This window comes from Engraulis encrasicolus, chromosome 2, assembly GCF_034702125.1.
Source record: "Engraulis encrasicolus isolate BLACKSEA-1 chromosome 2, IST_EnEncr_1.0, whole genome shotgun sequence".
Classification (NCBI taxonomy): domain Eukaryota; kingdom Metazoa; phylum Chordata; class Actinopteri; order Clupeiformes; family Engraulidae; genus Engraulis; species Engraulis encrasicolus.
In genome coordinates this window covers 12,664,913-12,689,553 of record NC_085858.1, presented here as the reverse complement: position 1 = coordinate 12,689,553, position 24,641 = coordinate 12,664,913, and the positions used below count along the sequence as shown (strand labels likewise).

At 44.6% G+C, this 24,641-nt stretch overlaps 1 protein-coding gene across 1 annotated transcript; it reads left to right on the top strand.

Annotated features, from left to right (window-relative positions):
• The first annotated feature begins 24 nt into the window (after positions 1-24).
• Positions 25-24,054, top strand: st13 (ST13 Hsp70 interacting protein). The gene is made up of 13 exons (XM_063222481.1): positions 25-180; positions 538-675; positions 1,006-1,057; positions 1,145-1,232; positions 1,463-1,536; positions 2,602-2,668; positions 2,772-2,856; positions 3,203-3,313; positions 3,721-3,823; positions 4,114-4,230; positions 8,235-8,304; positions 12,878-13,035; positions 23,137-24,054. Exons 2-13 carry the CDS (start codon positions 566-568, stop codon positions 23,266-23,268), a joined length of 1,167 nt encoding a protein of 388 aa, XP_063078551.1. The 5' UTR covers positions 25-180; positions 538-565; the 3' UTR covers positions 23,269-24,054.
• Positions 24,055-24,641: the final 587 nt, after the last annotated feature.

The following is a 24,641-nucleotide window of genomic DNA, read 5'->3' as shown; positions in this document are numbered from 1 at the left end:
CTCTTGTTTTCGCAATTATTGATGCCTGAATTTTGCCTGAGTGAAAAGCTGTCGCTTCAGGATTGGTCCTGGAACAGTCATTGAAGCGCGCACGAGGATCGAGAAGCCATACAAAACTGAAGAGAACGCTTCGGAATAGGCCTCGTTATCGAAAGGATTAAGCACATACGGCTTTTGCAGGTGATGCACATTCATATTTCGCTATTTTCTGTCGTTTAGAAAACAAGATGCATTGCTTTGGTTGATTATCCACCAATTAAATGTGCTTAGTGCTGATCGAAACTGCGTATTGTTCCAGAATATTCCTGAATGCAATTGGACGTTTGCATTCACTTTTGGTTTGGATCTGTTACGATTTGCTAAAAGAAAATGCAGTCAAGTGTAATTGATGGACACATTTCAGATTCGCTTTCTTATGGAAGCATAAGGGTCCCTATTAAGCACATTTCCTGTGATTCTTCTCATGTAAAATCAGCGTTGTGCTTTTAGTTGATGCCAATTCACCACAAAATATGTTTGTCTCTCTCGCTCCAATAGGTATATTTTCACCCAGGAATCGGAGGGAATGGACCCGCGGAAAGTGACAGAATTAAAGGCCTTTGTGGCGATGTGCAAAGAGGATCCCTCCTTGTTGCACCTGCCCGAAATGGCATTCTTGCGAACCTGGTTGCAGGGGTAAGTGATGTGCTCACTGTTCGTGCCATTTCTAGTGTGTGTGTGTGTGTGTGTGTGTGTGTGTGTGTGTGTGTGTGTGTGTGTGTGTGTGTGTGTGTGTGTGTGTGTGTGTGTCATGTTGTTGTTCAGTCTATTGCCTGCATGTTCTGAAGAGTTGTTGTCCATGCAGTCACGCCCACTTCAAGATGACTATTTTGTGTTAGGCCTAAAAGCACTAAGTCAGTGTCACTAAGTCATTTTTCAAACCAGTTGGAGCAGACGAGTCATTATCAGCATGTCAATAGTTCTGTCGAAATAAAGGATGGTGACATATAATACACTGTATTTCAGAATGGGAGCAACCATCCCATCAGCTCCTGGCAATGAGTCGTCATCATGCAGGGTAACTATTCAGACTCATGTGTTACAACATCTGTCTAGAATTATTGCTTCCGACAACTAACTGGCAACTGCGTGCTTGTGCTTTCAGGGCGGCTGTCCGTGTGGCCCGCCACCCTCCGCATCCAAACCACCACCTGAGCCAAGCCCGCCATCAGAGAGTGAGGAGAGCGATCTGGGTATGTTCTGTGCAGATCGGGGAGGATTTCATTGGAAAGCAGAAATAAATAAACGTTTTATACTGTTCTAAGAGTTTAGTTGTAAACAACAACTTGACTTATTTGAACTTGGGCTTGCAGCTAATGTTGCTTACAACTAAATTCTTTGGATAACATGACCTGAATGAATGAGGCATTGTCAGACGTGTTGGCAAACTATATTTGGTGCCTTGCTTTGTCTCCATCCACAGATATTGACAATGATGGAGTCATTGAGGCAGACACAGATGCGCCACAGGAGATGGGAGACTTTGAAAACCTTGAGGTATTGTGTTGGCATGGTTATATATACTTTGCTTAGAACTGTGGTTAGAAATGTATGTAGAGGTTGCCCCTTAAACACATATTTTGAAGATCACGAAACAGCAGTCATAAGACACTGAAAAGCCTTGGCTTCCTTGTGTAGCAGTAGCTGTGCCGAGGGCAACAGTGAAGCCAGATAATTATTCATCTGTGAGGCATTTGCCTCGCTCAGATTTAGCATGGGGGCTCAACTGGCAAAGCATGCCGTTCTGATTCGTAAACAAGGAACAAGCACTCTGCTATTATTCATGGCAGTCATGTTGATGTTGAATTATTTGTAGTCAAGTCAGTGTAGTCAGTGGTCACCACCTATCTGCTGGGAGGGTGCAGGATTTAGTGAAAACTTTACAAAACGTGCATCCATAGCCATGTGTATACTACTGTCCCTAATACGTATGAAGGGTGAAAATCAGCACACTTCAAATATGTGAAATAATAGCATTACTGAATGCTGAAAGCTTTGAGTCGCTAGAAAGCTTGCAGCATTCGGTAAAGCTATTTATGCACAGATTTGAAGTCAGCATTGTTTCCCTTTTATACTTGTTACTATTGGGGACGGGGATTATTAGGGACAGTGTACACATTAACCAACGTGGCAATGGGTGTATGTTCTGTAAACGTGTCAGGTTTTTAGCCACAGCCTAATTTTAATTGGCAGTCCCTTCTAGTGTATTACAGTACATTTTACAATCTTGTAGAGAATCAGGAAAAGCCATTCCTGTTCTGTCTGCAGTCCTAGTATAAAGGTGTTTTTTTCAGTGATATGCATGATGCAAGCAATGGTGCACTAGTGAAACAAAATGTGCGGGAACAATGCACTCCCATAATAGTAAAATGGTGGTCTCTCTTCATGTTGCTCACATTAACACTCTTGAAAGGCAACTAACGCGGTCTTATAATATTGGGGTGTGTAAATCTAGTCTGCACACTTTTACACCCTTCACTGTAAAACTATGTATGAGCTGTCTATATAGTTAATTGAATCTATGATGAAAAGGCAAGTCACAGGACGGGTTTGTTCCCTCAGGTGACGGACGAGATGATGGATGAGGCAAACACAAAGAAAATGGAAGCAATTGAAGCCCTGGGAGAAGGTATGAAATCACTTCAAAGTCACTGCTGCCTTTTTAGTTGTCCTTTTTTCTTCCCTGGTCAACACGTCTGATGTTATTGTTCTCTCTCTCGTTGCCATTTTAGGGGACATGCAGAAAGCTCTGGATCTCTTCACAGAAGCCATCAAACTCAACCCCTGTCTGGCTATCCTCTACGCCAAGCGAGCTAGGTAGGCAGTTAGTTAGTTTTAGTTGTTAGAAGTTTTTAGTTCAGTTATGAGTTCGTCATGGTTTTTTCACTGAGGGGATAATTTCAAATAAATGTATAATTTAGGAAAAATGCCGGCCCTGCCATGGCCTAACGGTAGGGCACTGGTGTCCCGGTGACCCGTGTTCGATTCTGGCTCGGGTCATTTGCTGATTCTTCCCCGTCTCTCTCTCCCCACTCATTTTTGTCTCTCCTCCACTGTCCTATCAAAAATAAAGGCAAAAAATCCCTAAAAATTATTTAAAACAAAAAAAAAGAAAAATGTATTGTGTGCCCTTTGTGCTAAAGGTTTTCATCTCTCCCTCCAGTGTGTATATCAAGATGCAGAAGCCTAACGCTGCCATCAGAGACTGCAATCGAGCCATTGACATCAACCCAGACTCTGCACAGCCTTACAAATGGAGAGGAAAGGCACACAGGTGAGTACCAAACACCATATGAAGCTACCTGCCTTTAAAACTAACTTCTACTGCATGTAGTGTGGTTAGATCAGTGGGCAACCTGAAGTCAGGGGCTACAGTCCAGCACATGCAATATGTATAGGGAATATGAATATCCTGAGTGGTGGCAGTTTGAGCACAAGTCACGAAAACTCTGTAGTCATTCCGACTGTGGCCTTCTTCATGGAATATTCCGGTTGCAGAACGGTGTAAACATGTAAACGTGATATTCCGTAACTTGTTTTAAACCGAAGCCTGACAATATTCCTTTTGAAATCCTGTGTGCATGTAACTGCAGCCATTGGATTGCAGTGTCTGAATGCAAGTTTGATGTGCGTAGGCTAAGTAAGTACATGATTTCACTGCTCTGTCTTGCCCTTGTATAGACTGCTGGGGCACTGGGAGGAGGCAGCTAAGGACCTGGCCATGGCCTGCAAACTGGACTATGACGAAGACGCCAGCGCTGTGCTGAAGGAAGTTCAGCCCAAGGTGCGTCATGCCGTGCCAAACTGTTGTTTTTTTAACCGGGTTCCTAAACAAGTAGTTTGTCAAGAAATTGGGGATTACATTTAAACGTGTGTCCCTTTTTTTCCCCCCATAATCTTCCAAACGGCACTGTTAGTGTATTTCAACTTGCTTTAAAATGACGGATGTCCCTAATACACATGTTATCGACCAAGGAAATGATGGCATCATAGCTGGCAGTTTATGTGAACGTCTAGTGTAGATGTAATTATGGCAAGGGACTGTGTCTGAAGCCAATTCATTTCTCTCAACAGGCAAACAAAATCGCCGAGCACAGGCGGAAGTACCAGCGCAAGCGTGAGGAGCGGGAGCTGAAGGAGAGGCAGGAGAGGGTGAAGAAGGCCAAGGAGGAGCACGAGAGGGCTCAGAGGGTGAGTCCAGACTATCATCATCCGGGGGATGCATTCACATGGCAGCGTGGTGCAATTCACCATGCCTGACCAATCACGACAACAATTGCATATGACTATAAATAATTTAGTTGCGATAAAATCAGATTCAAGATTCTTTTTATTCATCCTGAGGGAAATTTGTCTTGGACATGCATATTGCTGCCGCATAACAAGCAACAAATGAAAAAAAAGTGTATGATTACAAATCAATTGGTTGTTACATCCATAGCTCCTACTTCATAGGCTGACGCAAACACGTCATCCGCCAAAAGTTTGATGATGCTCAACTCTTGGCGGATGCAACAGATCCAACGCAAAGCAAGCAAGACCACAGTTCAGTGCGGCAGGAAGTAATCTAATCCCGTGTAAAGTGAATCGAAATGTAGCCGAATGTAGCAAGGTGACGGACATGTATGAATGGCCCATTATTTCAACACTGCGGTTTAAAGACTAAACCACATAGAGCGAAAATGAGTGATGCAGCTTCTTCTGTAAAGGCTGCTGCAGAGCCATAGAATTCAGGGATGAATTTCTCAAAACCAAAGTTGCTTACTACATTAGCTACTTTGTTGTTTTCAATGCATTTTCCCATTGGCAACTACCGAAGTTGCTAACAGGCTAACAACTTCTATTTTGAGAAGCTCACCCCAGAGTTGTGACAACCAGAGTACAGGAAGTCGGTTGGTGGCCTGATTCACATAGATTCAAATAATTCCAGGCAGCAGATTTATTTTCGCCAGAGACACAGAACTACTACTACAGAACCACTACATAAGCTAAGATGAAGTAAAAATTAAGATCATTGAAATTAATTGCACTTTCTGTGCTCACTTCTTGGAACTATTTCAATGGCGATCTGTGTGTCAAAGGCTCCATGAGCGCCATTGTTGTATAAAAATGGAAAACATACAGTAGGTCAGTGGGAGTAGCCTAGCTCTTACTTCCATGACTCTGGGCTGCTGGTGCTCACATTGTAACATGGGATATTTACACAAGATTAGCTCCAGAGCTAACTCCCACCAAGTGGTGTCACATGGAATAATCCAAACATTAGCTGCATCATGTAAATGGGTGGTTGACATGACGTGGCCTTTTTTTGTTCCCCTATGTCAAAGTTATGTAATTTTTATAAAAAGGTGCTAAAAACTGTGTTTATGTTGTTCAGAATGTGCAGTTGTATAAGTTCATATAAATCACTTGCAACATTAATCTTCAATTTATTCACAATTTAGAGCCAAAGTAGAAAAAGCTCATATGGTGTGACGGTTCCAATCCATGTCCCAAAGTTTGATTTTGAATAAAAAACTGGAAAAATGTAACTCCTTTTCTATATATTCAGTCATGTAATTATAGCCAAGACATACATTGTTGAGCCTATTTAGTGAAGATTTCAGGCATTATAAATTTGAAGCCACCATTAACTGAAACATTTTGGTCCCAAAATTGATATCATATGGTGTGACACCTTATTTCAATTTTTGAACTGGCAATTGTATGGACACCGTTGCCAAGTGAGGGGTCCTCATTCTTTCAGGAAGAACAATATCACCTCAGAAGGACATTGACAGCTATAAGATGAATTTTAGCTCTTCATAATGTCCCCAAAAAAAAAATCAAGTTTATCCGACACCGCTGCTCCAGTTCCATGTTGCATGTCTTTTGGTGTGACACATTTTACACAAAAATAAAGACAATAGATTATTTTTTAGTCAATATAACCTTGAAAACTATCTTGTCATATTGCATCTAGCATGGTTTTACATGGCTAACATGAATACAGATTGCCTAATCCCATGAAATAAGGCAATGAAACCTCATATGGTGTGACAAAATATCATAAGGTGTGACTGTTTTCTTGTCACACCATATTACAATTTTGTCACACCATATGAGATGAGCTTCATTTTAATACATAAATACCACATATATTTCATTTTTTCATGGCTAATATAGATTTGTTTAATATATTGATGCTTTAAAACATGTTAGTGGTGTGTATATGTATTATTCAGACACCAATATATCCACAATATCCATACGTGAATATGAATTCATGATAACATGCTTCTTTTTATAATTTAAATGCTTCACCTTTCTTGTATTTGTTCATTTATTTACTTTTCAACTTTATTAAGATTGTAGCATGTGGATAGAGGTGGAAAGTAAAGAAAGAACAAGGAAATACAGGAAGAAATGTATCCTGTAAAGAGAGAGGAGGTCTTGAGGAAAAGAAGAGAGAAGTAGATGCAAATATTTAAATTATTTATAGTAATATGCCTTAATATTTGTATAGTGTACATTGATAATTAGCACAAGAATATTTTGAGGGGCCACAAAGACATGTGCATATGTTACACCCAGAATGAAATAGCCTGCTGTCTCAAACAATCTGAGCAGTGCAAGAGTTTTTTCTTGATCTTGAAATGTGACTGGCTCATTTTTAGCGTAGTCTAAACCTGCAACAAATATGCTCTTGTTCCATAACTAAAACACACACACACACACACACAAGAATATGGTAGGCTGTTCATGTCTAGTTGCCAAATATTTTACAGTTTTCAGTGGCTGTTTTAATGACCTTGCGGTCAGTCATGGTTTTTACCCATTTTTATTGTCACTGTTCCACTTATATTTATTCTTATTTACTAATTATTTACAAAGCATTACTACTATTCTGTGATTAACAAAGCATTACTCTTACTTCAATGATTTAGCAAGCTTAAAATCCATCTAGTTAATAATAATCAGCAGTTGCAGGGTGCCATGGAATGGATACGGCGGTGTAATAATTGACATGTTAAAAGCTACCCGTTGTTACACATTTTTTTAACAATATTAAATATTTTTTCTTTTTTGTAACATTGAAACAATGCCTTAATCCCTTATCAACCTGTTTGGTTCTTTAATAAATGCAGTTAATGCATATTTTTGGACTTTGGAGTAATTCATCATATGGCGTGACGCCATGTCATTCGGTGTGACACTCATAATTAAGAAAATAAATAGGATATTTTGGTTATGAATTGTAAAATAATAGGTGTGGTGGGTGGATACAAGTGGCATCTAATATTTCAGGTATTTTGGTATATTGCAACAAAGTACTTTCAGTTTAATTTAAATTATATTGAAAGATTTTGAGAAAATGTGTGACAGTGTGTATTGATAAAGCAAAATAATACAAAATGTAACATATTTGAACCTTAAAATGCTATACATATATAAAGTAATAATAAAGAATCAGGATAAATAAGCTTACATTATCACATGATGCCCCTTTTTAATTTAATACACAATAATGTTCCTGTCACACCATATGATGTTTTTTGTCACTAATGCAATAAACTAGTGAAAAAATGTACATTTAAGTCAAAAACTCAGGGGGTCTTCAATATATTCTTAAACTTAAGACTTGGTAGAATACAACATAAATAATTCCATGACTCAAATTCAAGGTTTTTTCAAAAACACCTTTTTTCAGCAAAATATGACAACCACCCATATACGCTTCAAAGTGTAAGAAGAAAGTAGCTGCTTATAGCCTGGAAACTATGCCAAATTATGCCTGACTAAAGCGTCTTTCTGAAAATTCCATTTTTAATTTTGCATTTCTATGATCTCTGTAGTGGCAAATTAGTGGTTAGTATTAACTGGTAGGCTAAATGAAAATTGTTTATTTGATGGGGACCATTCATGTTGATGAACATTTGGTATTTAAAAATGTATCAATGTAAATATGCCATAATAAAAGTAAACTCTACATGTAGCGTTACTTTACTGTCTGCATGTTATTTCTATGATGAGCGGAGGTGCAAAACGCACACCAGAAAAGGAGGTGCTGGCATCCAGTAAAACACTTGCAAGAGGAGAGAGTTGCCGTACACTCCTGAGTTGCATGAATAAACGTTTGAATCTGACAACGTTTCGGAGCTGTCGGCCTTAAACCATGTTATTTCTAAGCATGTGATGTGCGTACCTGTTTCTAGGAGCAGGAGGCCAGGCAACAGGCAGGCGGAGCAGGAGCGGGCGCAGCCGGAGGGTTCCCAGGATTCCCAGGTGAGACCAGCCCATCACACTTACACTGCCCGACAAAGGCAAAGTACAGTAACTATGCCAACCTTGAAACATGAAATGCCTTCAAAGCCTTGATATTAGGTTGGATACTGTAGTTACTACAAATTTGACATATTGCAAATTTGGACACATCTGGACCATAAGGGTCTCGGCACGCTGGCTGCGAGCCGCAAATTACACGCGTCAGGACGCGCGACCGACGGCACATGCTTGCTTTAAAAGCAGTAGACCAACACGCAAAATACTGGCGGTGTCATCCAGGGGGCAGAGAGAACAACATTGTGATAAGGAAATTGGGAACATGGACTGTAAACAAAACAAAATAAGGACTCCTCGGGCAAGGAGACGATACCGCTACTTCAATATTTGTACGCTCCTTTGTCAAAGTGCAACGGGGAAGTATGATCGCAAATCGAATGTTGTAATTTCGGACAAGCTCAAGACGGTCCTGAAAAGTTGTCGCCATCGTTGTTTTCCCCAGAAGCACTTGTATGGAACTGTGCAGTCTTTCTTGCGATCGCCCCCAGCGAGTTCAAAGATATTGCACCTAACGCACGTGTTTGGTTGCAGCATCTAATGCGCGTAAAATTGACATGAATTGCGCAAGTTAACACGTTCATGAATGAATTGTGTACGCGCTCGCGTACCCTACAGCAAACATACCGTCAGCCTAAGGCTTTCTCACAAGATAAAGGAGGTGTTATGAAGACCATTTTCAGTCTAAACCCAGTTTTGACAAAAAATGTAGTTACTGCACTCTGCCTTTGTAGGACAGTATAGCAGTAGCTGTCTTTCTGTGCTGACATTATAAAACAATGATTAACAAACATTAAAATGATGCATAATGCATTGTTCCAATGGCATTTTTTTCTATTTGTGTCTTAATTGTTGATGGGGCAGTCGAGATTATGACAGGAAAAAAGTGGCAGAGAGAACATTGGGGTTAGGACATGACTCAGGCTGGATTCGAACCTAGGTCTCCATAGGCATGCAAACCCATATGTGGGGGGCTTAGCGCACTGGCATATGTTCTGAGTAAATCTAGTTGTGGAAAGTGCCGTGTCATGGGATTGGTTGGTGGGGAATTCTGTTGACTGAGCTTGGGTCCATGTGGGAGGGTCAGCATCCCTTACAAATGAACACTAGACATTGATCTCATTAGTCATCACCGGCCGCTTGTCTTGCCAGTATGCTGTTAGTTATCATTCTGTCTGACCAAGAGCATAACAATTAACATTTCCCAAACGGAATGGTTGACCTGCCTCCCTGAAGTTTGCTAATGGTTGTTTGCTTCCCGACAAAGTGGGAGGAGTTCCGTTTTTTTCGGGAGCTCAGAAACGATATTTGCCTGGGCAAAAAATCGATGTGATTTTAAAATCGAGTTTGAAAGTCAAATCGATTTGTTTTTTGAGAAATCGCGTTATACGATTTTTAAAAAATCATCTGTCAGTTTATGTATCCAAGCGCACAGCGCATTGCATTACGTTCGCCACTTGGCGAGGACGTATGTCTACCTAGTGCATTCTCTGTGTCTCCTCCCCCATTACATGCACAAACAAACGTGGTGAGTGAAATGGTTTGACAAAAATATAGTGAAACGGGTGAGGAATACGGGCTCCTATTCAAAAAAGGCGACACTACCTCCTATCGTTTTGCTAATGATGAATACCAAACAACCTACCACTTTGTAAATTGTGAATGACAGTGTTGTCATAACGTAAGCTGTACGTCTAGCAGCCGGACTACAGGCATGTTTGAATATTTGAAACGAAAACATCTCGCGGAGAAAATGCTAAACAAACTACTCTACCCCTACCACAAGAGTGGAGCAAGGTGGAAAGCAGTCACGGATGCAATTAGCCTAGAACTACCTACTACGATATGCTTCCAATTTATTCGGCAGAGAAGAGAGGTTTTCAACATATGCTTAAAGTTTTGGATGCGCTGCTTCCTCGTCTGTATAATCCTAACCAACATGTGAGTTGAAAGGAATCTCTCTCCCTCCCTCTCTCGCTCACACACACACACACACACCCAAGCACCCGGAGCAATCGGTCTCTCGCGCGCTCTCTCTCCCCCTCTCTCTAAAGCCCTACTCGGACGGGACTAGTTAGGAGACTTGTGGTAAAGTAATAATAACCGCGTCTGAACGCGACATGTCAGTAAACATAGCGGCGATATCGGTAAACTTCGCCGAGAGTTTTACCGCCTGTTAAGCAGTCCGGAGAAATTACCTAGTTACCTAAAACTAGTTTTACAGTGCGAATGCGATGATGTCTGATTAAATGCATGAAACGCGATATCTAATCTACTCAGGCTTGCAAACGTTACCATCTTGAAGTAAGCATTGTTTAGGGTGTTGCTCCAACATGTTACATCGACATGTAGGCTATGTAGACGCATTACTATGGGCTCTGATGGGAAACCAGCAGACAATTGCTAAATGTGTTCATCTGGTACAAGAGCCTCCATACATCTGCACTATAATGCATCATTAATATATTGTGAGGATGGATGGCACGTGACGACACATCTCAACAGTGCCTGGGGGTTTACCCCTCACATTTTTTTGTTCTTTCTCTGAGATGTTTCAATGTAATCCCAATTGGTCATTTCTATTAGCAATGTTCTGAGATAAAATTACATTAGGCTATTTTGGCCTGGAGTTCCCAAACTTTACTATGAGCCCTCCACATACAGGTAGATTCCAGCCAAGCCCCCCCTGACATGGGACGTGCCACACTATTTTTTTCTGTGCACCCAGTTTCACACCTTGATAAAGTTTGTGTATTCCTAAGACCATTCAGGTACTACAGAAAGCACAATACATAAATATTGTAAAGAACAAAATTATTCCACTGGGATTTAAGCCTATTTTTGGTTTATTTTGGCTATTATAAAACTATATTTTCCCTGCCAATCTGCCACGGCCCCCCTGGCATCCTCTCACGGCCCCCCAGGCGTCCCCAGGCCCCACTTTGAAAACCCCTGCTATAGGCTACCCCATGTCCATATAAACTGGTCCAGTCCGAGTAGACTTCAATCACACACACCAGAGGCACCGCCACACAAACAGAGCCTACTTCTCTCTCTCTCTCTCTCTCTCTCTCTCTCTGTCTCTCTCTCTCTCTCACACACACACACAAACACACAACCACGTAGGGGCCTAGAGAGCTCAATTTTTTATTTTTTATTTGTTTGTTTTTTTTTTGGCGGGGGGGGGGGGTATTGAATCGAATCGTGAATCGTGAATCGAGTTTGTAAATAAAAAAATCTAGATTTTTTTTTCAGGGTGAATCGCCCAGCCCTACTCTTGACTTGACTACACTGAATGTGTTGCGTCACAAGTATGGCACGGCCAGGCTATCTGCTACTAGAAGCGTGGCTGGTTTGACTCCACTTCTTTCTCGCTGGTTCAAAGTGTCAGCAAGACCTTAATCTGCCATACCATACAACTCCCAATGTGCTGGTAGTCACCTTTCATTGAAGCCTTCACCATTGGTGAAAGACTGTACATGCACTGGTGTCGTCTACGTAGAACGCAGGATACCCACCTGAAAATGACTGGGATTTCAGTATACCCACCAAAAATGGATTGATTCAGTATTTAGAATAACACAGTATACCTACCACAAAAATGCTCAAATATACAGTATATCCACCTCATAAAAGCAGACTACACCATTGTGTACATGCAAGTATGAGTGTGACTCATATGTCTTAAAATCACTTTGGGTACAGTGCTGAGAATATGAAAGTGACATACGGTAATTGGAGAACGAGCCATTTTTCCTCTTGTGTGCATACTGTGCCATGAAACTCTGACAGTGCCCATGTGTGGGGTAGTAATGGAGATTGCTCCGACCCTGCAAGGAACACTCAAGGTTGCAGTCAAGCAGGGCTTTGAACCTTTATTTTTTTCCAAGCGGTTCGTTCCGAACAGAAACGGAATTATAACGTTTCCGGTTACGAGTTCCACCAACAAATTGACGTTCCCGAACCGGTTAGAACAAAAAAATACTGTTCCCAGAACGGTTCATTTCGTTCCTGTCAGGAAGAAAATTCTCGGTGCGCTTTAAACGCCCTTCCCTGCAATGTCTAACAGTGACACAATGTAAACTCGCCCCTTTTGCATGATAGTGGTTTCTCTTATTTAAGATGTGGAGACTTTGTAATCCCTCTCTCCATTCAGTCAGCAAATGTCTGATGTTACACAGGACGTGAACCTTAGCCGTCATGGTAACATGCACAGGAAAAAAGAATTCATTTGAGGAACGGTATTAACCAGTATTAACCGGTTACCATTATTTTTAAATAAGTGTTCCTGTTCCAGAACATAAAAAATAGTAACGTTTCCGGTTTCGTTTCTGTTCCCTGTAAAATACCAAAAGTTCCCGGTTTTCGTTCCTTGAACCGGTTCAAAGCCCTGCAGTCAAGGAAGCATGGTACAACATAAGTGGCTCCTCCTACTACTGTATAATATGAAGTAAGAAACAGTGATTGGAGTAAGCTGCATATTAATGTTTTGTGCGTTTCCGAATCCGATGCATTTCAGGTGCTGGCGGGTTCCCAGGGGCTGGTGGCTTCCCAGGTGGAGCAGGTGGATTTCCGGGTGGAGCAGGTGGCTTCCCAGGTGGAGCAGGTGGATTTCCGGGCGGCATCCCCGGTCTGGACAAACTCCTGAGTGACCCGGAAGTCCTCATGGCCATGAAGGTAACAACAACAACAACAAGCCTCGGTCCTTCACAAACTTCAAAAAGCCACCATAATGCCTTGTTCACACCAAAAGCTACCTCGCTAACTGAGTGACGGAAGTCATTATTTCTCTGCACGCAACCAGCGCTAACAGAGCGAATTCGCCAGGAGTGAAGCGAACTGAGCGACCATGCCGAATTTTAACGAGAGTGAATAAAGCAAATTCAAGGCGAAACAACTTCTGCTACCTCCGTTACCAGGCAGTGTAGTTCGCTCTTGGTGTGGACAAGGCAGTCAATACCCTTACCCCAACCATAGCAAAACATCAAACCAGTGCTGTGGTTGAACTCTGCCTGGAATATAGCCTGGCCTTAACCTTCCATGGGCGCGTGTCTATGTTCCCACAGCCCATTGGTCCCACAGCCCATTGGTCCCACATCACTAAGACTTTTAACATTATTTTTTAGGCCCATTGGTCCCACAGCCCATCCGTCCTGCAGCATATTCCTGCTGCTCCATGTTCAAATGTTTCTAAGAATTTGTTTCCAAAGGCACGTTCTCTTAGTTTACTCAGAAATGTTGGAACATGGAATTGTAGAACATAGGGCCTATATTTGAATAATTTCTTTAAAATGTGGGAACATGGAGCAGTAGTAATAAGCTGTGGAACCAATGGGCTGTGGGAACATAGAGCTGACCCCCCCCCCCCCAGGGAAGCCAATCAGCAAGCCTGAGAGCGGAGGATTTTAGTTTAGCTGGTTGTAGTATGATAATGGCGGATTTCATGCGTGACAACCAAGCATCAGCGATTGGGTAAAATCTGGTCAAACATCAACTGAGTTTAACACCTAAAATCGGTGCTTTATTGTGCTGGTTGAGGATGTGGTTGTAATGAGGGAATCTAATATTTAAATTAGATTAAACTGGTTGTGGGAATGGTGACCGCTGTGAAGCATCAGTCAAAATGCTTGATCTCAAAGTCTTGAATATTTATTCGCCATCAAAGAAGATCTGTACATATACTTGCATACTGGTGCAGTTGTGATACATTTGTGTGTGGTTCTACAACAGAGAAAAGCATAAAGTATACATAAATTAGCATTACCATGTGGTCGGCTGATCATCGCAATTAAGATTACCAAATATCCTCAAAATACACAAAAATATATGCATCAAACTACAAATAATGACATTAGTAATTTACTTACATATCCTTGGACGCACACAGAACACAAAAACCAGTGGATGGCGAACTAAACCAAAGATATCAATTGGATGGTGTCATCACGCATCCTTCCACTGAACTGCCATGTTGAGAATGATGGAAATTAACAAGGAACATGACTGGGCAAATCTAACCTGCAATACCTACTACTTACCAAAGGGGGCGCTTAGTGGCTGCTTTTACATTCTACAAACTAAAGAGGCCTAAATAAATTACCCAAAAAATCCCAAACCCAAAGTCCTTCAATACAGCCGCCCCCAAATATGCAAAGTCATATTTGTCATCCTGGAGAAGGACTGCCATCGGGAGCAGTCTCTGGAAGTCCCGGCAGTGGGACCAGACGGGCAACTGGCCTGGTGTAGCTCCGGTTGTTGACCTGGATGTCCGCTGTCCTGATCCTCCCGTCTGCACTTGGTGTGACCTTCGTGATGCGGCCTACAGGCCACGAGGCTCTGGGGAGTTGGGGGTCCACTATCATGGCGACAGCGCCTAGCTGCAGCGGGGTGGTGTCCCTCTGCCACTTTGACCGTGTCTGGAGGAATGGCAGGTGGTGTCTTATAAACTTTCTCCAGAACTGGTCAGCCAAGACCTGGGTGTGTCTCCATCGACGTCGACTCAGCAGCTCAGATTCTGTATACACAACTTGAGGCAAAGAGGGGTCGTGCCGCCCCATCAAGAGCATGTTGGGTGTCACTGGATCTGTGTCTGCGATGTCACTGGATACGTAACCCAGGGGCTTTGAATTGAGTATGGCCCCAACTTCAATGAGGACTGTGCGCAGGACCTCCTCCGTTACAGTCCGAGACTGGACAGTGGCATACAGGGCCGCCTTGATGGATCTGACCTCCCTCTCCCAGGCCCCACCAAAGTGGGGAGCACCTGGTGGACCAAACTGGAACTTCACCTGGTGCCCAGCCAGCTCGGACTGCAGGGCAGGGCGCAGAGCCTCGAAGGAGTCGCGGAGCTCCCTCTCCCCTCCTCTGAAACTCGCGCCCCGGTCCGAGAGCAACTCGGCAGGTCTCCCTCCGCGGGAAACGAATCGGCGGAGCGCCACCAGAAAGGAATCCTGATCCAGACCACCCAAGAGGTCCATGTGGACGGCGCGGGCGGTGAGGCACCCGAACAATACACCCCAACGCCTCTCCCTTCGCCGTCCAACCTCGACAGCAAGAGGACCGAAGCAGTCCATGCCGGTGGAAAAGAAGGGTGGCTTCAGCAACCTCAGACGTGCAGGTGGTAAGTCTGCCATCTGTGGTACAGCTGGCTTAGCCCTCCACTTCTGGCACTCCGCACATGAACGCCGATGCCGCTTCACCGCCTCTCCTCCGCGGAGGATCCAGCACTTCCGTCGCAACCCAGCGCAGACGCGCCCAGATCCCGGGCGGCGAAGGTCACAGTCGACACCCTGGACCATGAGCTTGGCAACTGGACGGGCTGGATCCAGGACGATAGGGTGAATGCTCTCAGCCTCGAGCACGTCACTGCGCCGCAGTCTGCCTCCAACTCGAATCAACTTGAGCGGTTTGTCATACTCGGGGGCTAGGGAGATCAGACGACTGGTGGAGGGGACTGGTTTGCTTTCTGTCAGGTGCTTGAAGTCCTCTGAGAAGCATTCCACCTGCACTTGTCTCAGCAGGTCCCTCTCAGCAGTCTGGTAGTCCTCAGCTGTTGGGGTAGACTGGTTGCTTGCCGCCCCGTGACGCTCCTGCACCACTGCTTCCACTAACTCTTTGAAACTGGTGAACTGACTAGGGTCGGGTAAGCAGGGGAGTGGGGCAGTGGTTATGGAACCACAGAACGCGGTCTTGCGCAACTCTTCACCCTCCAGGGACTCCGCTGTGGGTTTGGTTGGCCAGTGCTCAGGGGACTGATGCAGGAACGCTGGGCCGTGACTCCAACGACTGCTTTCCCCTGCAAGGTCTCTTAGGCTCTTCCCACGGGTTATGTCGTCTGCGGGATTGTTCGCAGTGTCCACGTACCTCCAGGATTGAGCCTCGGTCAGCTCCTGGATTTCAGCGACTCTGGCACCCACGAACACCTTGAATCTGCAGGAGTCTGACTGGATCCAAGTCAGTACGGTGGTTGAGTCCGTCCAGAGAGTCACCTCATCAAGTCTCAGGGTTAGCTCGTGCTGTAAGAGCTTGGACAGCTGGGCGCCTGTCAAGGCTGCACATAGTTCCAGCCTGGGCATTGTCTGTTGGCGCTTGGGGGCTACTCTTGATCGCGCTGTCAGGAAAGCCACTTCCACCTTCTGGCCTGGTATCTCTGTACGCAAGTACGCTACTGAGCCATAGGCTTTCTCAGACGCGTCACAGAAGATCTGCAGGCTTCGTAGAGCAGCAGGGTTGTCCAGAGGGGGGCTAGTATAGCAACGAGGCAGGACAATCTCTGGAAGGTGTTGCAGCTCGGCTTCCCAACTCAGCCACGCCTTGAGAGCATCCTCTGGCAAGGAGGGATCGTCCCATTCTCTTTCCTTCTTCAACAGGTACTGCACGATGATTTTGGCTCTTGTGGTGAATGGTATGAGAAAGCCTATTGGATCGTAAAGCCTCGCCAGCGTGCTGTAGATGTTCCTCATAGTAGGAGTGGGGTTTTCTCCAAGGCGATACTTGTAGCCTAATGTGTCTGACGCACACAGCCAACGGAGTCCAAGGGTGAGCTCTTGGGGATCTTCATGGGACTCTGCGAGCCACAGCTCACTGCTCTCGGATCTTGACTCCTTCGGCAGGTGGCTGATTACTTCCGTGGCATTACTAGCCCATTGGCGCAGATCAAAGCCACCTGTGGCAAGCTGAGCCTTGAGTTTGTCAACCAGCTGCCGGGCTTCTTCAGTGGAGGGGAGGCTTTGCAAGTGGTTGTCTACGTAGAAGCACCGCTCAATGGCAACACGAACATCATCCCTTGGCTGACAGTGGTCGGCCACATGCTTCTGCAGTGCATACATTGCACAGCAGGGGCTACATGTAGTCCCAAACGGGAGGACTTGCCATTCATAGACGCTTGCTGGTGCATCTCTTTTCAGATCTCTCCACACGAATCGCAGTAGTGCCCTGTCCTCTGATAACAACCGGACCTGGTGGAACATGCCCTCGATGTCACTGCTGAGGGCGATGGCATGTTACCGGAATCTCAGCAGGACACCAAGAAGGCTTGAGGTAAGGGTCGGACCAGGGAGAAGTAGCTCGTTCAGGTTCTGGCCTTTGTAAGTGAAGATGCAGTTAAACACAATTCGTTTTTTCCCGTTATGCGTCACCATGTGGTGTGGGATAAACCAGGACTCAGGAGATGTGTTTACCTCCGCATCTTCAATCTTGACAACATAGCCAGCCTGTTTGAGTTTTGAGATCTCGGCCTCATAGGCTGCTGCTCTCTCTGGGTCTTTAAGCAGGCGTCTTTCAGTGCTCCGCAGATTGGCCAGGACAGCTTCTTTGTGAGTACAGAGGCAGGGCATGTCCTTTACACGTAGCAGTGGAGTGGCGTAGCGCAAGACTCCCTCAACCTCCACCCTCACTGTCTTCGTGTCAAGTGTGTGCACCGCCTCCTGGTCCTGCTTCGAACGCGTCACCACCCTTTCACTCTTGTATGGCACAACGTCCATCTGCCATAGCTTCTCCACATGGTGTTGGAGCTGCTCTGAGGGTGAAAGTATGCCAATGTTCAGACAGAGTTCAGGGTGGAGCTGTTGCCGAACAACACTGGTAGGACCTTGGATGGCCCAGCCAAGTCTGGTCTTCACAGCCGCTGGTCCTCCTGGTGGCCCCAATCGGACTGGCTCTGTTGGGGTAATCAGGTGAGGCTGATCAGATCCAATGAGGACCATTGGCTGAACTCTATCCAGTGTTTTGAGCGGCAGGCCTTGCAGGTGTCTATACCGGCGCTGGAGCATCTTAACAGGCTGAGAGTGCTCTGCTAATCCCAGGGGGTCTGCAGTAAAGGCTCTCTGGATCTGGAAGGTCCTATGCGGTTGACCGGCAGGTGAGATGGTGAATGAGACAGACATGCCCTGCAGCACTTTAAGGTCTTGGTGCACTGTTCTAAGGGCAATCTGCTCCGGCTCACCATTCAGATGTAAGACCTTAGCAGCAGCTTGAAGGAGCATTGTTCGCTCTGAGCCATCGTCAAGTATTGCATAAGTCTCCATAGCCTTCTCCCCATGCCGTAGCACCACCTTCAACACCTTTAAGAGCACTTGGCTGGAGCCTGCCTTGCGGTCTAGATAGAGCACTTCGTTGGATGGAGTACTCACTAGGAAGGATTTCTCCTCGGTGGCTGGCCTTGCGTTGAGGTCATGAAGGGCATCCAGATGTCTCCCTCCACAGGACTTACACCTAGCTTTCAATCTGCATTCGGCGGCTTGATGGGAACGAGCACAACGCCAGCACCGTCTGTTGCTCTTGATCCAGGCACTGCGCTGCTCAGTTGTGAGCTGACTGAAAGTAGTACACTGGTTCAAGTAGTGCTGGGCATCGGTGCAGTATGGGCATGAAGGCGGGACCTTACTTGCGGGGCTAGCCGTAGCCGATGCACTGCCTGAGGGCTTCTCTGTACTGTGGAGTACAGTAGTGGGCTTAGCTGACTTTGAGTCCTTCCTTCGCTCTTTCTTTCCCTCAGTGGGCTCTTTCACCTCTCTTAGCAAGCACTGCCCATACTCTTGGACCTTTAGCTCGAACTCTAGCCAGTCGGAGAAGTCGAACAGGTTAGGTACTTGGACGTTGAGTGGATGCACATACTTCATGAAGTCAGCACAGCGTTCTTGAGGGAGCTTCGACATAAGCCTGGTGACATGCGACCCACACTTTAACTCTATATGACCCTCTTCTCCCAGCTTGTCAAGCATACCAACCAAGGCTCTCACTCTGAGGGCAAACCTCTTGAAGGTGGCCGCATCGTGGCTTCGGATGTTAGGCGCCTCCATTAACTCTGCAATACGCCGTAGCGCTAACTGATGAGGTTGCCCGTAATGCACTGTCAGTGAGGCCATGGTGTCCGTATATGGTTGGGGAGAATTCATATAGGAGTCTGCTATGAGGAGTGCATCTTCAAACTTCAGATGGTCCAGAAGTATTTGGTATTTAAACCTTTCTGTAGCATCTGCAGGGAGGAGGTTCTCAAGGGAGTCTTTCATCCTATTAAACTCACGAGGGTCCCCTTTAGTGAAGTCTGGGATGGTAGCTTTAGGCCCCCTATAGACACTTTCTCTCTGGCGGTGGGCATAGGCATCCTCATGGCTTGGGTCACTGAATGGGGCTTGGTGTTGAGAGCGTGCACGCATGGGACCAGCTTGAATAGACAGTCGCTCTGGCCTGTGAGTGGGCCCTTGCAACACGGATCCCTCAGAATACGGCTCACAGTACTCAGGTGTTGGCACCCTTGGTGGGTGCTCTGGGGCTATCCCCATCCTCCTAAGACAGGCTGTTAGCTCTTCCACGAGAGGCACTGGCAGAGGAACTGCTGCTGGGCGATATGGCGTGTCGTCCTCTGCCACAGGTGGGGGAGGAAGAGGCCAATCTCCATCGTCAATTTCGTCCTTCACAGCTACTCGCACAGGGGGTGCGGGCAACGGAGTGGCCTGTGGAGCTGGCTGTGAGAGGTTGCGAGCCACGGCATCCACAGCTGGCGCTGGCGGTATGCGTGCTGGTAACTGTGAGACATGGTCTGGCAATAGAGGGGGGAGGAGGAGGCAGGGATATGTCTGGCTGGTACTTGCATTGAGCTGCCTTTGTATCTCCATTACAGAGGTCTGAAGCCTGCGATTCTCTTCTCTAACCTGGCGCAGCTCCTCTTGCATAGCATGTGAGGGGTCTAGTGGTGCTCCGATAAACCGTGGATCAGGGGTGCTATGATACTGGGGTCCCGAGTACACTGACTCTCTGGGATACTTTGGTCGGGTATCGTACGACTGGGTCCACGGGCTAGAGAGCACAGGTGGAGCAGAGATGTCTCCGCGCCTCTCCTGACTGTAGTATGGCTGCTGGGTTAGGAGATCATGCTGGCTTGGGGCTGCTGCAGCGAAGGGATGTCTATCCATGGGTGGCAGCTGCACTTCGTAATCATCCATCCATGCTGGGGGACGTATCTGACGTCGGGGGCGAACATCAGCATGTGTGGACATATCTCTCCTCTCATATGGAAACATTTTTAAAGTGCACAGTGATCACTCTCCCGGGTTTCGGCACCAAATTGTAATGAGGGGTTCTAATATTCAAATTAGATTAAACTGGTTGTGGGAATGGTGACCGCTGTGAAGCATCAGTCAAAATGCTTGATCTCAAAGTCTTGAATATTTATTCGCCATCAAAGAAGATCTGTACATATACTTGCATACTGGTGCAGTTGTGATACATTTGTGTGTGGTTCTACAACAGAGAAAAGCATAAAGTATACATAAATTAGCATTACCATGTGGTCGGCTGATCATCGCAATTAAGATTACCAAATATCCTCAAAATACACAAAAATATATGCATCAAACTACAAATAATGACATTAGTAATTTACTTACATATCCTTGGACGCACACAGAACACAAAAACCAGTGGATGGCGAACTAAACCAAAGATATCAATTGGATGGTGTCATCACGCATCCTTCCACTGAACTGCCATGTTGAGAATGATGGAAATTAACAAGGAACATGACTGGGCAAATCTAACCTGCAATACCTACTACTTACCAAAGGGGGCGCTTAGTGGCTGCTTTTACATTCTACAAACTAAAGAGGCCTAAATAAATTACCCAAAAAATCCCAAACCCAAAGTCCTTCAATACAGTGGTAAAACAGGATGGTGAGAAATTTGTGTTTGTACGGATTACTCGTTATGGATATCAACTCCTTCTTTACTTGTGTGGCGTTAAACTTACTATTTGGAAGAGGAAACCAACGTACACCAGCGGGTGCACGTTCACTTTCGGAGAGGAAGATACCACACACTCTTGTCCATCATGCTGAATTTAATTTACAGAAACTACTGTAAATAAAATTTAGCACGATGGTCAAGAGTGTGCGGTATCTTCCTCTCTGAAAGTTAATCGTACCATACAGTTGATATTATTAGCCCCCCTCCTGAAATTAGACATTTCTCTTGATTTCTCAGTAAGAATTACCATTATTCACCGTTTCTGTTATTCTGGAAACAAATACACTGATGGAGATAATGTTCAATGAGTTGAATTTGGATTTTTCTATTGTTACGATAAGTTTAAACAAAAAAGGGCAAAAATGACAAGGACAAAATTATTAGCCCCCTGATCATTAAAAGTCAATATGGCGCCATTTATGAACCAAAACTGACAACAGGCTCTGATAAGTTGCTACCTAGGTTGGCTCATGCCCCACTGGGAATTTTGGCCCATTTCTTCACTGCAAAGTGTTCTAGCTGGTCCAAATCGCATGGATGCTGAGCATAGACATTAACCACAGACTCTTAGTGGGATTGAGGACTGGACTATGAGTGGGTGATTCCAATATCATGGTTTTACTGTCCTTGAAGAACCTCTGAACTAATCTAAATGTATGCTTTGGGTTACAATGTTGTTGGAAGACCCAGCAATCCAGATTCAGACCCAGACTCCCTATTTCTGAGGCTGAATAACAGACTAAACTTGATGCCCTTCCACTATGTGTAACTGTGGAAACTGCTTAGCCTCATTAGACCAAAGAAGCATTGGACACCTGCATAGATGATTGTTATTGACCTGGCCTCACCTGGAGGTCCCCCCCCCAAGAAAGACAGTTGTTAGGGCTTGTCATCATATTGGGCTTTGGGGGCATCATCACAGAAGAACCCCTTTACTAAATGCAGTGCATATCAGAGTGTTATTGAGCTTTTCCTGTGAACATTTGAAAGTCAAAAATGAGTTATGAACGTCTCTGCTTTCATCTGATGATATTGACAATTGCACCTGCTTTGATGCATGAATTCTGCTTCTGTCAGGTGAAGAAAGGGATAGGCCTTGAATCGTTATAAGATGGTTTCCACAATTAAACATGGTGGTGGATGCATCATTCTGTGGCAGCCTCAGCCACAGGAAATCTTGTTTGGGTGTACGGCCCCATACAAACTGAAAATTATGATAGAATGTGGAAAGTGAGTGACCTTGCAAAAATATGCTCATAGAGGGAGTTAAGATCTTCACTGGATCTTTCAATAAGATAATAACCCAAAACTTGCATCCAAAATAGTTCAAATGTTCTTCAAGGATACTAAAACCATGGTCATGGAGTGGTTCAGACCTCAATCCTTTAGATAGTATTTGAAGAGTGCTGAAAATGAATGTCCATCCTCAACATCCATGCAATTTGGACCAGCTTAACTATTTGCAATGAAAAAAATGGGCCACAATCCCTGGTAGGACATGTGCCAACATAGTTAACAACTAATCAAAGTGCCTGGTGTCAATTTCTGTTCATAAATGGCACTGTATTGACTATTAATGACAAGGGGGCTAATAATTTTGACCTTGCCATTGTTACAGTTTTTTGTTTAAACTCATTGTGAAAATGGAAAAGTCCAAATTTAACTTATTGGATACTATCTCCATGGTGTATTCGTTTCCAGAATAACATACATTTATTAATAATGATCATTCTCAATGATCAATGAAGAGATATGTCTAATTTCAGGAGGGGGGCTAGTAATATCGTCCTCAACTGTAACACGTAACCATAACCACATCAACCATGCAACAGAGAGCTTGTTCAACCACTTCTTCTTTTGTTGTGCGGATTTACTGTACATTTACCTCGTCGTTGATGTGCATGCATATTACAACTTTCCAGTCATTACAGTGCTACAGAGATTTCAGATACACATATCACTTTTACTCAACCATGTACCACCTTCCCATATTTGGTTACTTAACACCTTTCACTGTCCGTTTTTGTTTCATCACAGGACCCTGATGTCATGGCTGCCTTCCAGGATGTGGCGCAGAACCCTGCCAACATCGCCAAGTACCAGAACAACCCCAAGATCATGGCTCTCATTGCCAAACTCAGCACCAAGTTTGGTGGCGCGCAGCCCTAGAGTGCTACAACGCAGCAAGGGAAGTAGAAATGAGGAGGAGAAAAAAAAAAACATGGGGTGGGTGGGTTGATGGAGATGGTTTTGATGATGCGTTGTTTAGTGAGTGTGTGGAGGGGGAATAAGGGGGTGGATTTCAAAAGGCTTCCCAGGTGTGCACCAATGTCATGGGGAGGGACTGGAGGCAAGGCCTAGCCCTTTTGGGGAGTTGTAAAAAATGGTATGGCCAAAGCAGTCTTAAGGAGAGGTGGCCTTAGCCATATGCATGCAGTACACACTCCCACAGGAGGTTTCATCGGCACTGAAGAGGGCAGCAGATGCCCGAAATAACCATTAACATGGGGCCAGCCTGCTTCAGGCATACAGCACTTCTTTTACAAAATTACACAGCGATGGTGCAGGACTCAAACCAAATCTATTTTGGAATATAAAGTAGACATTGATGATGATGATGCGTGTGTGTACATCAGTCTCCACGCTTTTAGTGGAAGAGTAGGCTGTTAGTGGATTTGATCTAGGGAAAAAAGTAACTCATAACTACAAAAATCAGCAAATCTCGGGTGGTTGAGCAGATTTAGACTTCTTGTTACTGAGAACATCAAGACAGCAACAGGTCTCTGGTGGACTTCACTCTCCCTCAGGATTTTTTCTTTTACATGTTTTACTTACCTCTCCACTATAATGTAATATATTCCCTGTATGTCTTTCTTGCTCCGAATTAAAAAAGCAAAAATTGAGATGTATAACAGTTTGCAATCATTAAAAAGGACATTTCTGATTGTTGGAAAACCACTTCTTATTCATTTTCGCTCTCGTATTAAATGTTTTTAGGGATTAACTTTCCATGTGATTTCAGGCTGAAAATCCAGCTCTCAGGTCTTTGAGCATTTCTTTTGCAACACTGGAATGAATAAATCCCATAACCTCCATGGCCCTTGACTATTAAGCCATCACATAAGAACAGAAGGCCTACGTACATTAATATTTGAAAATATTGTATGTATGTCAACATATTGCAAATATTTTTGTCATTTGGAGTGTCTTTTCCTGTCAGGACGTACAGAACTGACATGAAACCGTACCCATGCTGACAGCAGTGCAGGGCTATCCTAATCCTACTCAGGATTTTTGCCCTCTTTGCTGGATTAAAGCCTCTTGCCAACAGCAGGCATTAAGCAAGGTCGCCATGCTAAAGCACCCCAACAATTGGTTTGAGTCGTGTGACTGCAGAAGTCATTTTTGTGTTTTCAATGTCAAAATATCTTGTGTGTTGGTTCAGTTTTTAGCTATGGGAGTACAAGCACATATGCACTTATTTGGCATGATTCATCCAAGAAAAAATGAAATTTAGAATGTAGAAAGCAGTTAGCAGTTTT